The following is a 20,839-nucleotide window of genomic DNA, read 5'->3' as shown; positions in this document are numbered from 1 at the left end:
GATCTTCACCAAATCTAACATTATGAAATTTTCCTTCTGGGTTTTCTTGTAAGAGTTTTGTAGTTTTAGGTCTTCTGTTTAGGTTTTTGAGTTAATTTTGTGTGTCATATATAATATCATTTTTGCTGGGAGTATAACACGGAACAGTGGCAACATGGCATAGACAAGAAAGAAACTTCCACATTTCCATTCTTGGGTGTTAGCCTAAAACATGTCTTTCTTTCTCTAACACCCACCCCCAGCCATGAAGGAGGCCATCAAAATGTAAGAAAACCAATGCAAAAATTTATATTTTATTTGAATTCAAAAAATTTAAAATTGCTTTCAAATTCAGGAAAGTACCATAATGCAGGACCCCAGCGGGGGAAGCCTCATATACAGAGACGGATAAATTAAATTTATATACTGCAGACAAGCCAAGAAGATGTGTAGATTACATATTTACAGCACTTGATGTTTTCTGAAAACCATATTTATACATTTTATTACATTTACAAAAAAGGCTTTCACTACTGTTTACCTACAATAATGAAAAAAATTTACACTCTTTTTTCTTTCTTTTTTGGAACTGTACAAACTTTGTATAATAAAAATATATCTCTGTACAAAAGATTTTTTTTGTTTTTGTTTTACTTTTTTTTTCCCCTCATGGGATGGCGGTGGTGGGAGTGCGGTGTGAAAGGCGGTGAAGGGCCAAATCGGCCCTGCTTCTGTCCCAGTCTCTGGAGGTGGCGAGAAAATGCCAGAGTCGGGGAGAGGGTGCTGCACAGCAGAGTGCTGGGTGCCCAGCAGTCTGTACTTCTTGGGCATCTGGTGGGACTCACAAGGAAACACAGGGGAGGGAGTGGGGCCTGGAGGAGGAGCCCCAGTGATCAGCATGTGAGAAAGGGAAGGAGCAGCAGAGCTCTCTGCATTTGTTCCAGGGATGGAAGAGGATGAGGGTGTAAGTGTTTCTTTGGACCAGTCCTCTCCCACCTCGCCTGGGGATGTGATGTCCCAGGGGAAGGGGGCAGGAGTAGGCTCCCACCATTGCCAGTCTCCATTATATCTGCTGGAAATGGCACCTTTCACTGTAGCCTATCTTAACATCAGCCAGATCTTTTTTTTTTTTTTTTTTGGTACCAGGGATTGAACTCAGGATCTTGCGCTTGTGAGGCAGACGCTGGAACCACTGAGCTAAATCCCCAGCCCCAGCCAGATCTTTCAATTGTCCCAACCCAGAATTAGGGAACCAGATGACCCTCCTCCCCGACTCTTACACATTTCTGTTTATTTCAACATGTCATACAAACACCCGAGGCTGGCATGTCATATATGCAGAAGGTGTAAGCCCATGGGGATCTTCCCAAGGACAGAGAAAGTGGCTCTAAATGTAATACTTTGATTCCTAAACTTATGGGCTTCAGAACAATACTCATATGGAATTCATTGATGACTCAAGCACAATGAAACTGTCAAAGTAAATCAAAACCACTTTCAAGGAGGTGGAGAAAGTGTGACTTTCATTCACTCTGTTCTTTTGATAGTGAAGCTATCAGCTCCTCTCTCTGCTGTGGTCAGGGGCTTCTGAGAGTGGAGGGGCCAGCACCAATGCCAGGAGGCAAGGAGTGGGGGCAGGGTGGCTTTACTGGGTTCCTGTCCTGATGCTATCCAGGTGGAAAGAGCAGAACCCAGATGGGACACAGGTGTTCCTGTCCGCCCGACCTGGCCACAGGGCTAATGTCAAGACTCACCTACCCTTCCCTTTCTTTGGTGCCCCTTCTAGGCCTGAGTTTCTGGAAGAGGGTGTAGTGGACTTTGGGGTCAGAGTGATTTGGGTCAGCATATTCTCTGCTCTTACTCACTTTGTGGCTCTTGTCTCTTTACCTTCCTGGGCCTCAATGTTCTCATCTATAAAATGAGAATACCAATCCTGTTTTGATTGTGTTGTACAAACTAGAAATTATGTATATAAGTGTCAGGCACAGAGAAGAAACCTAGTACATGGCAGCTGTCATTTTTTGGGTGTCTTGTGCATCCTCTCTAGCACCTGCCTTCTGGGGTTAGATCTGTTACCTCTTTCTGGGTCACAGATTTGTTTTCTCTTCTCTTGCTCATCGGACAGCCGGATATGAACTTGGGCTCTTGGCCAGATTCCTGTCTCTTTGGCTCACCCTTCTTTCCCAGGACCCAAATTATTTTTAATTCACTGGGTTTAGAACTCAGTACAATTATGTTTGAAAAAATAAAGAAACCGATCGCCAAACTATTTCTGAAGATTTTTGCCTGTCTCCAGGGTCATCCTTGCTGCCACTGTGCAGATGGGACCATCCATCTGTAGGCGACTGCTTTCTGGGGAAACACCCTACTAAGGCATTCATGCTGTCCTCACACATGGGGCCAGTGAGGAGCATGTTAGTTTGATAGAGCTGATTATGCCCCCCCATATCTTCTCTGGGTTTGTGGGGATCAGGGCACAGGGCATCTTTTACATGCACACTTAATGTTTTTAAGCCTTTGTTATCACTTCCATAGGACACAAATGAGGGAGAAGTGTGTGTTTGTGTGTGTTCAGGGCCCTCCCCCCCAAGCACATCCACAAGTTGCTTTGTGATTTTAAATCCATAAACTTCCTTCCTCTGTCAGCAGCCCCTCTTCCTTTCCTGTGGCAAGCCAGGGCATAGCAGGAGTCCTCTCCAGGGTGGCAGGCGTAGATGGTGGCAGGGTGGGGCCCGAGTCCCAGCAGTGGCAGACACAGGCAGAGACGAACAAAGGGCACTGGGCACTGTGCTCAGGGAGCTCCTTCCTGCCCCCGGGCGAGCTGGGAACAAATAGACCACAGCAGAATTGGTAGAAGAGAGGACAGGTAGGGTAGGATGGCAGCAAAGGCAGCATGAGAAGAGAGAGGCAAAGCCAAGAAGGAAAAAAGGGGAAAGAATGAAAGAAAATTAGTTGGGTCCATCTTTTTATTCTTCCCTGTGACTGGAGAATACACTTAGACCATATATTTTTTTGCCTGTAGTCTTTTTTCCCTCATGGGCTAACTCATTGAGCTAGGGATTGGATTCCAACCTAGTAGTTATTAGCTGTGTGCTCCTGGTCAAGTGCAGGCATATGTAATTGCCTGTTTTCAGTTTTCTCATGTGCAGTGAGGATCTCAACAGCACCTACCTCACAGGTGGATGGGGTTCAATCAGGTCCGTGACGTGCCCAGTTCAGTGCCTGGCACATGGTGTGGCTCAGTGTGCAGCCCTCTCTACCTGCCTGTGCTTGTGCTGTGGGTATGTGGCCCTGTTAGAGTGCCTGCATGTGCCCAGCTACCCATCTGCCCTGCCCCACACAGCCTGCTTCCCATCCTCACCCCCATCTCACCAGCTGCTGGAGGCGGGGCTCTCGGTGGCAGCAGCAGTAGCAGCCAGGCCTGGGGGCTATACTGCGGTACACACTGTGCTGACTGTGAACTCCGCCTCATTGGCCATGATGTCTGTGGGCTGGATGTTTCGGTCATACATGGGGTTCTCAAATGTGGCCCGGACATTTGTGTTCTCATGGCCTGCGTAGCCATTGAAGGGAACTTTGGGTCTTCTCCTGGGAATGAGAGAGAGTGACCATGACATAGACAGACACAGAGATGCTTTACCAAGGTCCAAAAGGGGAGAGGTGGTAGAAGGACTCTTTCTTCCCTTTACAAGGCTTCACACACCCTCCCAAACCAAGGAGGCTCCCAGTGGGTTGTGTTGGTGGCCCTCCTGGCCTGGGTTTCTTCCTCCACAGTACCTGTGCTTGTAGAGATAGAGCACAAAGCCAGCAATGATGAGGGCGATGAAAGGCACCAGGATGGCAGCAGCCACTGAGCTGCTGTTGGAAGCAAAGTGACGGCCGATAGACTCGTGTTCTGATTCCAACAGCCTGCGGTCTGCAAAGTCCCAAAGCATAATAACGCTCAAGTCACAGATGCACAGCACCAGGTGGACAGTCCCTGTTGGCCACTCTATGCACTACCCTTTATGGGAAAGTGTCACCTGGTCCTGCTTGGCTGGCAGAGCTCTGCCTCCTGCCTTCCACACACTGGCATTCCCTGGGAAGGGCCCTAGGCTCCTGCCTGTGCTGGTCACATCCTATCCAGCACCGACTATGTCCAGTCCCAAGGAAGGCGACTGTGGAAGGTCCTGGAACCATGGCTCCAGAGTCGACCTTAAATGACTCAGTCCATTAGAAATTTCTACGTTTCTCATGGCCATAGAATCCTCTTATCAGACGGCTCCAAAATATAGCACAGATGAGGGAGAACTGTTCAAGTTGAGATGGGGCTGAAGGTCCCCTTTCTGGAGACTCTTCCTTCCTTCTTCCATGAACCCCCGGACTCTGAGGGCCCAGATGAACACATCAGACTCTGTGGCCTCTGAAAGCACCTATCTAATCAAGGGGGAATGGGGCTCTGAATGGGGAGAGGTCTGTCTCAGGGACAGGAAGTCGGTTGTAGAGCCCAAACAAGAACCTTGACCCTCTGGAGTATTAACAGTGCGTTCCGCTGTGGGTGTTACAACATCTTCAGGTGTTTGAAGGGCTGCTGCACAGGAGAGAGTGTTCCTATTCCATGTGGCCTAGGAAGGCAGAGACAGGACAACTCTGGGGGAGGGAAGAGAGGAGGGGGAACCACAGGAAACAGATTTCTGTTATAACTGGGAGCTTTCTGGAGGTCAGAGCTATGAGAAAATGCAATAGATTTCCCTGGCAGAAGGTGTCCTGGAAACTGGAGGTGATGAAGCCAAGGGTATACAGCAGGTCTCTAGCACCCATAACTGCCTGCTATCTACCGGGGCACTGCTCCTGAGAAGCCAGGGTCCCTCCCCACATCACTCTGAGGCTGGGCACGATGGGTCAAGATCCCAGGAAGCAAGAAGGCGAGGAACCTCCTTGGTGCTTAGATTTCTCATCTGTGACGTGGGGACCATACCAGCCCTCAGGACCAGGCTCATGAGGAAACGGCATATGAGGCAGTGCAGCTCTAAGAACCTTCACTTGAATGCTGCAGGTTATCTTTGGGCCTTATGGCCAGGTTGATGCCTGAGGGACCATCCCTATAACTCAACTCAATGGCTGAGCAGGACACTGGCAGGACTGAGTGTGTCAGGTCCAGGTGTTTGGTTCTGGAGAGATGTACCATGGCTTTTGTTGGAATCTTGGAGGCATCCAGGACCCAAAGAAGGGTGTGAACCTGTCTCAGATGCTGTGCCTTGTCAGCCCTCTTCCCATCCCACAACATGCAGTTTCTTTGTCACCCCCACGAGCTCACACTTCCACAGGACACATGCTAGTTACCAAGTCTTTGAAAGCCGAACTGCCCAAAGCCTTGGCCCTTGACGGAGCCCTGGTAGATGAAGGTGCCTCCAGAGGACTCTGAGGAGACCTGTGACAGTGGGGAGCAGAAAGAGCAAGATACAAGGCATGCTAGATGGGTCCAGAACTCCTGCTGGCCACCCCAGGCCAGGCCAGGGACACACTCACAGGTACACGGTGCCCAGCAGGATGGTATCACCCACTGACCTGCTGCTCCAGCACAAAGGCATGTGACCCTCTGCCCACACCCAGGCAAGGGAAGAGCAAGACTGACACGGGGGGGGTGGGGTGCCTGTGCATTCTGAGGTGGGGAGATGATGTTATTTTCTACCGGCCAAATCAGTCTTTCTGTGCTTCAGTTTCTCATTTGTAAAACAGGAACAATAACAGTATCCATGGCATAGGGCTGCTGTGAAGATTGAATGAGTTTATAGAGATAAAGTACTTATGGCTTAATTAATAGGCCTTAGATACATGTGAGCTGTCATTACTTTGATGAAAACTGACTTTGGGAGCATCATAGAACAAAGAGAAGCTGATTAAAATGTGCCTCGCAGATTGAACTTGCTTTGGAGAGCTCACCACAGTTCCAACAGCTATTAGTTTTGGGGATACACAGGGATATAATATATAACTCTTTCCCTTTCCCTCTGCCTCTAGTCCTCCATGGAGCTCAGATAGGTGGTTTGCGGCCTCAGCATCTGAAAGGTCCTTCGAGGATGCTCTGCTACTGGCATAGCTCCCAATCTGTTCTTTGTGGTACCTTCTGTCTAACACACCCCAGGCTGACCTCCTCACCTGTCACCTCAAACATGCCCTGGTTGGCTGCCAAAGGGGCCCTGATCATTGGCTATCATCCTATAGCTCCTGTTGCTCTCAGCCTCACAGCTCCCTCTGGTTTTGCCTCTGGCCTACATTGCTAGCTCTGGGCCCCACCTTTGAACCTTGTCCTCTCACACCTGGCAACCCTCCTGAATGGTAAAGTCTGTTGTTTCTGCCACTGTTGGCGCTGGCTGGTAGCCAGATATCCAAGGAGACCCATAGATCACCTCTGGCATGAGGTGACAGTAGGTACCAGGTGACAGTAGGTACCTCTGACAGTAGGTACTAGGCCCTGGAGAAGCCACTTGATTCTTCTAATGTGTTTATAAAGCAAAGTCACTCAGACACAGTGCTCCACGAGCTAATCTTGTCTCCAAGGAGGGACAGTGACTCCTTGGCTCTTTGCTGCTCTGGCCCACCATGACCTCTTGCTTCTTTCTATCCTTCCTCTTCTAGTACTGACAATCCAAGACAGGGACACCATACATGTGGTAGATGATAATTTTGCTCAACTCTACCACCTATGAAAAAGGAAGGTACAGGCAAAGGAGTATCACTGGGGAACCTGGTTTTATCTCAAGAATGTCCTAGAATGTAATATGTTATAAGGGAATACAAGAAATCCTACCCCACCTCTATTTCCAGTCTCTCAAGCTGTGCTAAATTATCCACAAGCTGCATGCTCCAATGTGAGTCAAGAGATGTGCAAGGTAGACATTAAGAACTCATCACTGTCTCCAGCTCCCTCCTACCATGACCTTTAATTTGCTTCTACCCCAACTTCCAACCCTGACTCCCAGAACCCATCCATCTCTCCCAAACATGGTAACCATCTGGATTCTGAATGCTCTGGCCCTTTTTTATTTTCCATTGTCCACTTCATTAGCAGACCAGGACTTCCTTGCTTCTAGTCCTGGCCCCACAAGAACTTCCTCTACATTCTTTCTTAATCCTGGGAGTTTCCATGCCCTTCTGTGCAGTTTGCATGCATCCTCTTTCCTGCCAGGGACCTGGGAATCAGGGATGGTATGGAGTGTGCAGAGGTCAGTTTGCAGAACTTACATGTCCATCTAAAGCCCAGTGATCGTCTTTGAACTTATTCATAAAGACCTCCTCAGGCCCTATAATCTGGTAGACTTGCAGCAGGAGATGAAAATCTTCTTTTTTGTAATTTCCTGGAAAAACAAAATTCAGAAAATACATTTGAAAGATGTGCAAAAATCTCAAAACACAAATTTGTGGGCACGTGGCCACGAGGGAGGGCCTAAATGGAATTTCATGTGTGACACTGATAGAAATATTCTCTGCACACCTGTAAGAGGTGAATATAGTGTTATCTGTGAGTTAGTATAGGCTGAATGTGAGTACATGCCAGGATGTGTATAATGCATGTTAATAACTGGATTATTGTGTAGAGACCGATCCTGTTTACACGTGCAGTGGGAGAATGTGATTTTGTGAACTTTGATCTGTTGATGCATGGACATGTTTACAGTTCAGGGGGTGCAGAGAGGCATGAGGGCTTACCCATGCGAGTGTGTGTTTATGGATATGTGTCAGAGCATGTGAGTGCATATTAGCATGTGGCAGTGTGTACGTGCACACGAGTGGACATGATTGACTGTATGTGGGGCGGTGGGTTAGCGCATCCCTTCACTCACTCATGCTTTCACTTCTCTATCTCTACTCAAGAAACACTTGTTTGCTAAGATATTTTATTTTTCTCATTAAAAAAAATTAAAAATTGGGAACATTTTGAAAAGCACAGAGGTACATGAAGCGAAAAACGTCTTTCCTAATGTCTCTACTAAGCAATAATCACTGTTAACATTTTAGTGTAAATACTTCTTGTTTTCTTTCTTATAATAACATTTTTTTTTAAAAGTCTGGAGTAATATTTTAAATACATTGTAGTGGGCACATTTCCCCTTGATTTGGAGTATTTTACCCAGCAGATATTACATAATTACAAAACCTATTTTTTATGTTTGAGAAATTTTTTATTTTCAGCTTTTTGTAATACAAATAACTCTAAAGTAATTACACTTTATTTACAAATGTTTGACTCGCACCATGTCAATTTCTTACAATAAAAATCATTAGAAATGCAATTAATGAGTTGAATCATTTTCAAGGATCTATTGCCATTTTTTTCTAGAACTGTACTATTTTAGACTTTGACTTTACTGCTATCAATCTGACAGTATTAAGGTTTATACTTTAAAAGCTGAGTTTGATGGGATACATGGAAAATGACATTTTGTGGGTTTTTTTGATAAGGGATATATTTTCTTTGATTTATTGATTGTTTGAATTTGGGCTTCTGGAAATTTTCTGCCTTACTTTTGGTTCAGTTTTAGCTATATCAGTCTTTCTTCTCCTTGTTATTAATGTTTCTCATCTAACTACTTCATTAGTCTATGGTCAAAATGGACATAGTGCCTCTTCCTCCCTTTGACTACCAGACAAGTCTGAGCCTCACATGAAGATATGATGCTGAGCTATTAAACTCATCCTGGCAGAAGTATGTGCTCATCAGCCTCTCTACTTGTCCTGCTTTTCACGGCCATGGCCTCTTTCTTACCAGCCAAGTGCAGCTCCACACCACTGTGGTCAATCATGGTGGCATTGACCTTGCTGTTGCCAACCTGGAAGCCGGTCACTCTAAGCATAGCTGGCTGCTTCTTCCCTTGGTACTCATAGGCCCCTTTCCATAGGAAATTCTTGGCAAAAACATCCCCAGGAACTAGAGGAATTGAAAAACACATGTGAGAAGACTTTGTGTGTTGTTGGTAAAATTGGGACCATCTGACAACTCATTCCAGCTCACTCATTGAAGTTGTTTTCTTGCCCCACAGTCTCACATGTGGGGAGGATGGTAGAGTGCTGTGGTCCTTTTATGAATCTCTTGTATCTCAGAGTAGATGGATGGAGGGAATTGAAATCAATAGGCTGAAGAGATATGCATATTCCCACGCTCCCATGATCATTTCAGCATTTTCACAATAAGCAATACAGAATCTACCTAAGTGCCCATTGGTGGATGAATGGATAAAGAAAATGTGGTATGTACACGTAATGGGATACAATTCAGTCTTTAAACAGAAATGCATTTTCTGTTATTTGTAACAACATGGGATGAGTCAGGAGGACATTAGACTAAGGGAAATAAGACAGAAACAAAAACTGCATGAGCTTGTGTGCATGTGCAAGCTAAAAAAGTAGAAGTCACAGAAGTAGAGAGTAGAATGGTCATTACCAGGGACTGGTAGCGGGGAAGAGGGATGGGGAGAGAGTGGTCAAGAGGACCAAGTTTTAACTGGGCAGGAAGAATAAGTTTTAGTTATTTATTGTACAGCACGGTGATATAATGAACAATAACATATTATATATTTCAAAATTGCTAACAGAGTAAATTTAAATGCTCTCACTACAGAAGATAACTAGGTGAGTTAAGGGATATGTTAATTAGATTTATTTAGTTATATTAAAACATATATCATATCTAACTTTACATTGTACCCCATAGATATGTACATTTATTATTTGTCAATTAAAAATAAAATTTTAAAAAAGATACAAAGAGAGATGGAACTAGGAGGAAGACGGAAGAAAAAGGAAGAAAAAAAGAGAAGGAGTCTAAAAGATGGAGAAAGGGAGAAGAAAGCTAATGTTAGTCCAGTGTGGTGGAGAGGAGCATTAGCTGATGCAGAGTGACCTGGATTTCAAATGTAGTTCTGTTACTTATGAGTTTCTTGATCATGAGCAAGAATCTTAACTTTCTCACCTATAGGGGCCATACCTGTAGTTCTGCAGGCCATCCCACCTACCTCACCAGGGTTATTGTAGGGCTTAAATGATCTAACAGTGCAAACGGCATGCTACACAATGTCGAGCACGTAACATCACCTAATAAGTGATAGCTACTAATATTGCTATTTATCTTTGTAATAATTCTCTAAGGCAAGAATTTTGATCCCTATCTTATCAAAAGGTAACTGAAGCTTAAGAGATGATGCTTATTTGCACAGGGACAGAGCTGGTCAGTGACAAAAATAGCCCTGAATTGAGTTTATGATGCCAATCTAATCTTATTACCTGTTTAATACACATGCTAATGTGGTGCTATTGTGTGGCTCTGGAATGCTGCCCCCCCACAAAGGTCCTTGTGTAAATGCTTTGTTCCCAGTGTGGCACTACTGGGAGGTGATGGGAACTTTAAGAGGCATAGCTGGTGGTTTCAGGTCACTGGGGACGTGGCCTGAAGGGATTGTAGGACTCTGGTCCTTCCTCTTCTTATCTCTTTTTTTCACACCTGGCTACTAGGTGCATGGGCTTCCTTTACCACATGTTTCCACCAAGAAGTGTTGCCTCACTACTGGTCCAAAAGAAATGGGGCCAACCAGTTATGGACTCACTTCCAAAGGTGTAATACAACTTCTCTTCATAAGCTGATTATCTCAGGTATTTGTTACAGTAATAGAAAGCTAACTAGCACGTGTCGTAAAAAAATAGAAGCCCCCAAAAGAATGTGAGAGTCTATAATATTTTTGCATTGGTCACGGCACACCCATTTTTCTATGTTCAGTTCTGGATGTGATACTGAAAGAATCAATACCTGTCATAAAGAAGTAACCATTTCTAGGTAGCTCCTGGGCAGGACCTGGGTGTATGTATCTATGTGAGCACACTATCACTGGTTGCAGAGCTTGGAGCTCAGGACCTGTTTCAGGATGGCCCTGGCTTTCTCCTGTGGATGAAGTTTCTGCTTCCTTTAGGCTTGCTTCCTCCTGAAGGGTGCTTGGCTAGGAAGGTGGGCAAGCAAATAGATTTGAGTCAGTTAAGGGTTTTCATGCCATTCCTCCAAGCACTCAGCAATTCATGTGCATGTTTCTGGCTAAGTGATGGGAATAATACCATTTTTTTGAGCCAGTGATCAAGACAATACATACCCAAGGGTTGGGCAAGTGGTGGCTCTCGGGCAGTGTTGATGGGTCTCCCACTGGGCCGGACCTCTGCTGGGGAAAGAGAATGGAAGGAAACGGGATCAGCCTCTGATTCACATTCTGTTGGAAAGGTAATGGCTGCTGACATTAGTTCAATGCGTTCTCTGACATCTTGCTTTGGACTTATTTTCTTAGAGCAGGCAGGACATGAACAGCTTTGATGGTCTGGTGATGCTAGAGACCCATCTCAGAATAATAAAATACAAAGAATTGCAATTATATCAGTTATAGTTATTGAAGTATTAAACAAACCACTAGGATACAGTCATATATATGATTCTTTATTAATGCATTAAATAATGGGATAACAGGATCACCATAATCTTAAAGTAGTCAGGAGAAAAAATGAAAATAGAATTAATTTATGATCCATTAATCCCTCTACTGGGTATATGCCCAAAGGACTTGAAATTAGTATGTTGAAGAGATGTCTATACTTTCATGTTTACTGCAGCAGTTTTTATGGTAGCCAAGATATGGAATTGACCCATTTGTCTATAATTTGTATTTATACATACACACACCCACACCCACACCCACCCACCCACACACACAGAAATACTAATCACAAGAAGGAAATCCTGTCCTGATAACATGAAGATATTATACTAAGTGAAATAAAGCAGGCACAGAAAGTCAAATGCTACATGAACTCACATATATGTGGAATCTAAAAAAGCCAAACTCATAGGAGCAGAAAGCAGAATGGGGTTATCAGAGTATGAGGCACTGCAGAAGTAGGACTGGGAAGATTTTGGTCAAGGATAAAAAATTTTGTGTAGACAGGAAGAATAAGTTCATGATTTGTTGTATATACTAATGAATATAGTTAACAGTGTATTATGTACTTGGAAATTGCTGAGAGATATTAAATGTCTTTGTATAAAAAATGATAGTTATGTGAGGCAGTGGATGTTAATTAGCCTGATTTAGCCATTCCACAATGTATGCGTATATCAAAACATCATGTTGTACACCACATATGTATCAATATTTATGTGTAGGGGCTGGGGATTTAGCTCAATGGTTCCACCGCCTGTCTCACAAGCTCAAGGACCCGAGTTTGATCCCCGGTACCAAAAAAGAACAACAACAACAAGAAATTTATGTGTTAAAATAATTAGTTGGATGAAAAACACTTAAACCACAAGGTATCACTTTACATCTGCCTGAGATCAATATACAATAACAAGGTAGGCAAGAATACAAAGGAACTTGGAACCCTGGTGCATGGCTGGCGGGAAGGTAAAATGCTGCTGGCACTTTGGAAAAGTTTGGCACCTCCTCAATATGTTCCACATGGAGTTATCATTCCACTTCTAACTATACACCCAAGAGAACTGGAAATATATCCGTACAAAACATGTACATGTATATTCACAGCACCTTTATTTATAACAGCCATAAAGTGGAAACAACTCCACTGTTTATCATTGGATGAGTTAATAAACAAAATGTGATATATCCATATGATGGAGTATTAGCCATAAAATGAATGAAATTCTGATACCAGCTAAAGCATAGATGAATCTTGAAAACATTATGCCAAGAGAAATAAGCCAGACACAAAAAGATAAATAGTGTATGACTCCATTAAAATGAGGTACTTAGAAGAGGCAACTTTATAGAGACAGACAGTATAATAGAGGTTTCCATGGCTAAGGAAAAGGAAAAATGGATGTTACTGTTTCATAGGTTTAGTTTCTGTTAAGAATGATGATGGCATGATACTGAATGTACCCGATGCCACTGAATGTACAATGAAAATATTATATTATGTACATTTTGTCACAATAAAAATAGTGAATGTACTTTTAAAAGAAACTTGTACCACTACCATATGTGGAAAACACATAGAAATGATAAATGTTTGAAGAGATAGAAATTTTTCTGATTTGGTCATTACACACGGTCATGCTGTGCCTCGTAAACATGTACCAATATGTGTCACTGAAGATGTTTTGAATAAGAAATGTAATCATCATGTATTGCAGACATGTACTAATAAAAATAAAACGGAAATAATTGATAAATAGAAAAAAATGTAAAAGTATTAATTTATAGAAATAAAATTTATAATAATTCATACAATGAAAATAAGACAACATTATTAAATTCTACCCCTGATAAAGGCTTTGACCATGAAGCCTTCTCTGTGTTTGAAGGGCAGGATGGAAAAGTTGTCAAGCGCCAAAGTTTAGATCAGCGGTGGGGAACCTATGGCACATGTGCCACAGCAGACTGTTTGTATCACTGAAAGCTCTAAAAGGTTTGCCATTACTGGTTCAGACCTTCACCCTTTCCCTTTACCAGCTGGTGGCTTTGGGCATGTTGCTTTATGTCCCCCTGCCTCAGTTTCCTTATATAGTAGAGATACAACCAGCACCTGCCTTATAAGATGCTCATGAGGACCGAGTGAGTTAATACAAAGTGCTCAGAGCAACAAGGGGGATATGATAAGGGTTCCACTTTCCTTTGGGTCTCTTTCAGCCCACGCTCCATGGCCCTCTGGCCTGTGCCCTACAGCAGCTCCCTGTGGTCTCACTCACCCAGGCAGACGGGTGGTTTGCCTGTCCAGCTGCCATCTGCTTTGCAGGTGCGGTGCTCAGAGCCACCCTTGAGGGAGAAGCCCTCCTGGCAGGAGTAGATGAGTGTGTAGCCCATGGAGGGCAAGTCCAGGGCCCCAACATTAGCATGGGTTGGTGTCTCTGGCTGCTTGCAGTGGTGGGCTGAGTGAGAGGAAAGACATTGTTAGACCTGAGGAGATGAGTCTTCAGGGCCTTTTCCATCATCCCCTGTTTCTAGATGGAACATTCCCTTCCTCTCCTTTCTAGGCCCTTCCATGCCCTCCCCAGCCTCTTCTCTGAAAGTCACGTGGCTCATGGCTTGGTCAACTCTCTAAGCCTGTAGCACTTGCCTGAGGGGAGATGAAGTGGCCATCATCAGAGCCTGAAATGGCCACTTGAGGCTTGACCTTGTAGTTGTTAGTTTTTGCTGCCATGGAATAGTTTTTTTTTTTGGTAAGGAAAAGGAATTGTCTTCAAATTCCAGAAAGTCTTTCGTGCCCCAAGGAATGAGGGAGCTCAAAAGAATAAGGACTCAAAAAAGATCAATATCCATCTAGATGGGAAGTGGCAACCAAGCACATCCTGGATGCCCCGCTGGGGCAGGATGGTGTTGGTGAAGTCTGGGGTGTACTCACGGACACAGTCGGGTGGGGTTCCACTCCAGGTCAGGTTGGGAAGGCAGGTCCTGGTGGTGGAGCCCTGAAGCAAGTAACCTTTCTGACAATGGAAGAGTACTGTGCTTCCAACCTGCAGCAAGGATGGGAGAGGCTGGCATCACCTTCTATCCAGCGACAATTCCCAAGCCTGTCACATGGCCACTCACTTCCCACATCCCAACTCCTGCCCACGTTAATGCCTCAGGCTGCAAAAGAAAGCTTCTCTGCTTGGTTAAACCTTTTACTGATCCTTTAGGGCAGTAGATATCACACCTCTTCCACAAGGCTTATCTGTACCCTGAGCTAGATCAGTGCTCTGATTACACAGTGGTGGTAGACAGAATCAAAAGACCCTAGATCCGATTTCTGTCTTCTACTCTAAATCTTCCTGGGTTTATACATTCCTAGGTTTATACCTAGTCTTCCTAAGTATAAAGAGGGATGGCCATTGAGTCACAGCTACTCAGAAATGTTGTGACACTCAAATGCCGTAGTGGAATTGAAAGCATTTTATACAATGTGACCATCTGTGCAAAATCAAATTTCACATGGGTGTTTCCCCTTCTTTTATGGAACTGTAAGTTCCCCAAGGATTGGAGACCAGTCTTCCTTACAGATATGGCCCCCAGAATATGATGCTGTGCTTAGCAAATATCTGTTGGACAGAACTGCCACTCTCCCTCTGCTCGGTTGTGTTCTTCACCTTCACACCCCACCAGTCCCTGACTGTCCACTTGATATTCCTATAAACACCAGTTTTATCTCTGTCCCTCCAATCTGTCTGGCTTAATGTGGCCAGGCCAATTTCCAACACTGCAAGTCAGACTGCACTACTTCCCAGCTCAAATGCTCATGCATCTCTATTATGTATGGAAGCACATTTAAATGCAATGTAAAACTCTTAATTTCTACTCCCTTCCTCTGTGCCCAGCCTGTTTCTCTCAGATTTCACCATGATTCAGCAAATGGTACCTTTATCCATCCAGTTGCCCAAATCAAAACCTTCATGCCAAGTTTGATTCCTTCAGCCCTCAATCCAGCCTATCAACATCCTTAGTTCCATGGAAGAGCTCTGTACACAGAACATACCTGGAGGACCCAGGTACATTCTCTCTGCCTCCACTGTCACTGCTTCCACACAATTTCACCTGGTCACAACAACACTGTCTTACATGTCTATGACCTTCTATTCTTAGCCCCTCTGTTATCCATTCTTGACTCAGCAGCTGGAGTGGTATTTAAAATGATGAATGAGATTGAACCTCTTTTGATAACATTTAGAATAAAACCCCAAATACCTACATTGGCCTCAGGGCCCTGCATGACCTTGCCCATGACTTCCTCTTTGCAAAAATCATCATGTGACCTCTGATGCATATAAATGAATGTAGTAACACATAGAGATAGTAAATGTAATAATAAAATAAGCACATTAAAGTGGAGGGTGCTGTGTAGGATAAGGAGTGGACTGCGTGTGCTCCTTCCCCGATCCAACTCTCAGCTCCTCTTGGTGGTAACCACCATCTTGAATTTTGTGTTTTAAATTTCTTTGGTTTGTTAAAAAATAATTCTGTCACATATTCATACCTGTATCTCTAAACAGTTTAATAACTTTTTACTGGTTTTAATCTTTATATCTAAACTTTTGTCATTTAACAGTATGTTTCTAAGATTCATCCTTGTCATGTTCATTCATTCTCACACCATGTAGAGCTATAGTTCATTCATTTTCACTGTTGTATAATAATCCATCCTATAAATATATCACAGTATTTTTCATGACATGTGCAAGAATATCTCTGGCTATGTTTCCAGGAGTGGAACTCTTGAGTCCCAGCATGTGTGAATGTTGAACCTCAGGAGCCATGCCAAATGCTTTCCCTTCCTTTGTCCAGTTTCCAAGGCCCCTTCCACCTTCCCCTGTCCCCACAAATGTCCCTGGGTCCTCTGACACCGAGTGACAGGAAGGGACAGGAGGGAGGAAGGCCCAATCTGGGCTGATCTCATTACCTGGTAGCCCTGGGAATTGTTCTGTATCCCAAACTGCGGCACTCCTGGATCAGCACACATGGTTAGCGTGGGATCTGGATGGGCAAAACAAAGAGGCAGATCCATGGTCACTGACATAGTCACTGCCTCCTCTCACTGACAGATAGCTGTGGGACAGAAATCAGAGCCCTTGCCTGACTCCCCATCTCCTGTGAGCGCCATCGCCCTCTAAGCCTGGCTGGGCATTCCATTCCCCAAGCACCTTAGCTCTGGGTGTTCCATGGATCTCAGAGCAGGAGGACTCACTCTCTATTGAAGATGAGACCACTGAAGACCGGGAAGGGAGGCCATCACCTCAGTCCCCAGAGGTCACCTACCAACTGGGACACGCACTGCCCCAGATTCCACTCACCGATGCAGCTGGGCTGTGTGCCACTCCATGTCCCATCCGACTGGCAAAATCTTCGAGGAGAGCCCACCAGGATCAGAGGGGGATGGCAGGAGTAGGACACAGATGACCTGTAGGAGAAACCTCGGTCTTCTCTTCTCCCACGGGGAGGGACCCCGGGATCTCCACAGAACACAGCTGGCGAGACAAAGGGAGAAAGGTGGGTTCAAGTTGTTTCCCAGAACACACTCTTTCCTGCCTTTACCCCTGCCTTTGTTCTTTCTCCTATTTTTCTCCAGGTTCCACTTGAACTTTGGAAGCTGGGGCAACCCCAGCAAGCACTTCTTGATTCTGCCTGCCTCATTACTGCAGCAGCTGCTAGGAGCTTCTGCTTCTTCCCAAGGCGTAGAGCTTAGTTATCACCCAAGTCAAGGACTAACATTTCAAGAAGTTTAGAACACTGAGATGGGGCTGGGGCTGTAGCTCAGAGGTAAGGAATGGGCTCAGCATGCTTGAGCCCTTGGGTTCAGTGCCCAGCAGCAACAACAGCAAACAGAGAACATTGAGAAAAAACAAATTGCAATCCCACTCTAAAACTTCTTCCCCATTTTGTGCATATTCCATTCTAGTCTTCACCAGTTGTGTATACACTTGTGCATGGCTGCAAACTGAATGTCCATATGATTGCAAATCTTACTTCATTCACTTAATATCATCCTGCAAACATTTTTTGTTTATGATATCATTTACTGGCTACACAATTTTCCAATGAGTGGCTGTACTGCAATTACATTTAAGCACAATGCATATATTCGGCATTTTTTATTACATAGTTACATATGAGTTTTCTTTCACACGTGCAAAATTCTTAGGAGCATTTTCTAGGAGTGGACTTATCTCTAAGTTTTTATCTTCAGTTATTATCTTCAAAAATTTGATAGTTTCTCAGCTTTCTATGCACCATGGTGCGTACTGTGAGTGTATCCATTTCACTTGGCTCATGTTAAACTTATAATGTATTATAAAAATTCATGGCCAAAGCCAAAGCTCCCAGGACATCACATTATGCCATGATGTTAGTGAATGGGTGTGTGTATGCATGCATTAGCAAGTGTGTACATAAAGTGCTGAGGGAAGCTGGACTAGCCTATGTCCTGGAAGCTGGGAATCTGGGCTGAACAGTTAGACGTCCGTCAAAAGTCAAGTTAATTAGAAGTTACCATATCTGGAAGAGGCAATTAAAAGAACAAGATATGTAAATAGCTGACAAGTAAAGAAACAGCAACTCAGTCAGTCTCACCAGCAATGCCAGTTAAAGCCAAGAGATACCTTTTTAAACTCCTCAGGCTGATAAATATTCAAAAATATTGGTAACATCTATTGTTGATTAGGGTGTAAGTCAAGAAACATTCTTATAGCTGCTGGTGGGAACATAAGTTGCAGCACCCTTTCTAGAAGGCAATTCAGGACATACAGGGTGCCTGCCTATTGGCCCCACATTCTCACTCCTAGGGTGTTACCACAAGAGCAAAGAAATGCTATTTTCAGGGATATTTATTGCAGAAACTTCCAACATGATTACATTGGAGATAACCTAAATTCATCACAAATGAAGAATAAACAAATTGTGATATATACAACAAGGAAATTCTTTAAAGTGATACGTAGATCAGTATGTATTATGGAGCCAGAGTTTGCAGAAAGATTGTGGTGGCTCATCAATGAACCCAAGTTATAAAATAGTATACACAGCATGATCTATTTATAGAAATTTATATACATATCACTATATATGCAAAAATGCCTTGTGATCCATGCAGAGGCAGACTCCAAAGTTTAACTGTGGTTATCTTTGGGAAGTCTTACTTTCTTCTTTGTATTTTTTGATATAGGGCATTTTAAAAAAGTGACTGTAATTCATTGTTTAAAAACAATTTAGTTATTTCTCAAGAGGGAAAATAAAGTTATTGAGCCCACATCCAATTCCAAGACTTCCTGACTTAAATGGTAAGCAAAGGGTGGTTAACCATGATGCAAGGGTCTGTGTCCACCATTGAGTTTTTGTCCCTAATCTTGTCTGAAATTCCCAAACTGAGGCAAATTTTCAGAGTCAGGAGTGTACGAATTGTGCAATTACATAAATGTCAACTAGAAAGACAAAATAGGTCCTACTGTTTGTTCAAAGCATGGGCATTGAGAAAACCTTCCAGGGCCCATCTGTGGAGCGTATCAAGGATAAGCATGCTGCAGCTTGCTCCTCTGGGGCCTCAGTAAGTGAAAAGTCCTGAAATGGATTTGGGGCTCTTAAGAACACAGCTAGCCCAGGTGGATAAGAAATAATCTCTCACCAGAAAACTGTGGTCTCCCAGAAGTCTTTCCCATATAGGGAGGGCATTTCCCACAAAGACAAGCCTGTTTCTAGCTCTGACTGTCCCTACATCTTAGGGTACCATCTCATCCAGGCAACTACCCCCCAAGTGTTTCTTGAAACACCTCTCTGTCTCTGGCTTAATTTCTCCCCTGTGACTATAGACAGTGTCCAAAACCAGAGCTCAGTAAAGGTACAGTATTCTCATGCTCTTCTTTCAAGCTTCTGTTCTTCTCTAATAGTGTCTTTGACAAATCTCTTCCCTGATTGGGGAGGGGATATTTATTCTAGGCTTTCCAGCAGTAGAGCTCTGAAGAGGGAAGTGGAGGAGACATCTGAGATGGCCTAGGGCCTTGTGAGCTACTCACGGAAACACTGAGGCAGCTCCCCGGTCCAGGATCCATTTCCTTCACAGGTGAGCACTGCAGGCAGGGAGAGCTGGTAACCCTCCAGGCAGGCATAGGTCACACTCGAGCCCCACATGAAGTCAGACCCCAGCACTTTCCCATTGGGGATGAGTTGAGGTGGCTTGCACATGACAGCTGTGGGGGAGATCAGAGCAAGCTCAGCCCTGGTACTGTCCTGGGGAAACCAACCCTGTCACCACCACTGACTACTCTGTTCCCAGCTGGGAGCCTGGGCCAAAGACCTCTCTTTCTGTGGGAATTCCACACTTTTGTGCCTTACAGTACCTCCTCTTAAGTGTCACAATCCTCTCCTTTCTTTGCCCAACCCTGGGCCCCCTCAGTGTCTGAAGCCCAGTCCTTATGTTGGTCCCTTCTGATTTCTTTTGAGCTGATGTTCAGGACCAGTCCTCACCTTGCATACCCCCGATAAGACATTAGAGTGCCCTGTCACCCCTTCCCTTCTCAATATTCAAGGTCCATGTCTCACTCGAATATCTTCTTTGGCTCTCTGTTCATAGTTTCAGCCCTCAGACGCACCTTTGCAGACTGGCTTGGTACCATTCCACGTCCGGTCCTTCGTGCAGCTTAGCACAGATACCCTGTGTGACTCCATCATGTAGCCAGGGACACAGTGGTATGTCACAGTTTTGTTGTACCTGAAGTCATTGCCCAGCCGGAGACCATTGGTGGGAATCCCAGGGTCACCACAGTTTATGACTAGGATAAGAGAGATACAATGTTATTTGCTCCCAGACCCCTATGCTGTTTCTCAGAATCCCAGTACCATCTCTGTCAGTCCCTGTATATGTCCAGGAGGAAAATGGTCACATCGGGGATGCTCTGTGCTTCACAGGCTTCCAAGTGGGCACTACTCATCCTAAAGGCTATTAGATCAAATCTTCCTGCATAGGCCTTCAACAACTCTGCTGTCCATATCCATATCATCCTTATGCACACCAGGAAATTAGGCTATGAAGACCACTTTTTATTCAAACCTACCCCCTCCCCAGGAAGTGCACACAGGGGTCTCTTCCTAATGAGGCTGGGGGGCCAGGGAGTGGGGCTTTCCAGATTGAAGCATTTAGGATGTGTTAATAGACCATATAAAACAGTTTGTTCAGGGATGCATTTTATAACCTGCCATTCTGCCTAGGAGACCTCTGTAGGCCAAACAGCCTGGAAACAAGGTCATAAATCTGTTCAATTGTCATGCCTCTGTTGCAGAATCAAGTGAGGATGGGTTTGATGAACTGTGGTTATTAGAACTAAAGTGAATACAATACAAGAAGTCCGATGAATTTAAAAACACAGATTCTA

General features: G+C 44.3%; 1 protein-coding gene across 4 annotated transcripts in view; it reads right to left on the bottom strand.

The window, feature by feature from the left end:
• Positions 1-274: 274 nt before the first annotated feature.
• Positions 275-20,839, bottom strand: part of Csmd2 (CUB and Sushi multiple domains 2) — a 582,265-nt gene continuing 561,700 nt past the window's right edge. For 2 of the 4 annotated variants that reach the window (XM_087215344.1, XM_087215346.1), the window contains 13 exons: positions 20,060-20,239; positions 19,484-19,657; positions 16,772-16,945; positions 16,381-16,454; positions 14,350-14,461; positions 13,697-13,876; positions 11,094-11,159; positions 8,726-8,887; positions 7,204-7,316; positions 5,302-5,389; positions 3,757-3,895; positions 3,352-3,567; positions 275-2,800 (listed from right to left, as the gene is read on the bottom strand). In XM_087215344.1, coding sequence (XP_087071470.1) covers positions 3,408-3,567; positions 3,757-3,895; positions 5,302-5,389; positions 7,204-7,316; positions 8,726-8,887; positions 11,094-11,159; positions 13,697-13,876; positions 14,350-14,461; positions 16,381-16,454; positions 16,772-16,945; positions 19,484-19,657; positions 20,060-20,239 — 1,622 coding nt within the window. In that variant the 3' untranslated portion in view covers positions 275-2,800; positions 3,352-3,407. Of the gene's footprint in view, positions 2,801-3,351; positions 3,568-3,756; positions 3,896-3,917; positions 4,584-5,301; positions 5,390-7,203; positions 7,317-8,725; positions 8,888-11,093; positions 11,160-13,696; positions 13,877-14,349; positions 14,462-16,380; positions 16,455-16,771; positions 16,946-19,483; positions 19,658-20,059; positions 20,240-20,839 lie in introns of those variants that run through there. The other 2 variants (XM_021263294.2, XM_087215345.1) reach the window with 2 other exon arrangements.

The sequence above is a fragment of the Heterocephalus glaber genome, unplaced genomic scaffold (genome assembly GCF_053883595.1).
Source record: "Heterocephalus glaber isolate CG9 unplaced genomic scaffold, H.glaber_assembly_v1.0 deba00001452, whole genome shotgun sequence".
NCBI lineage: Eukaryota > Metazoa > Chordata > Mammalia > Rodentia > Bathyergidae > Heterocephalus > Heterocephalus glaber.
This window is presented reverse-complemented; position numbering and strand designations above follow the sequence as displayed.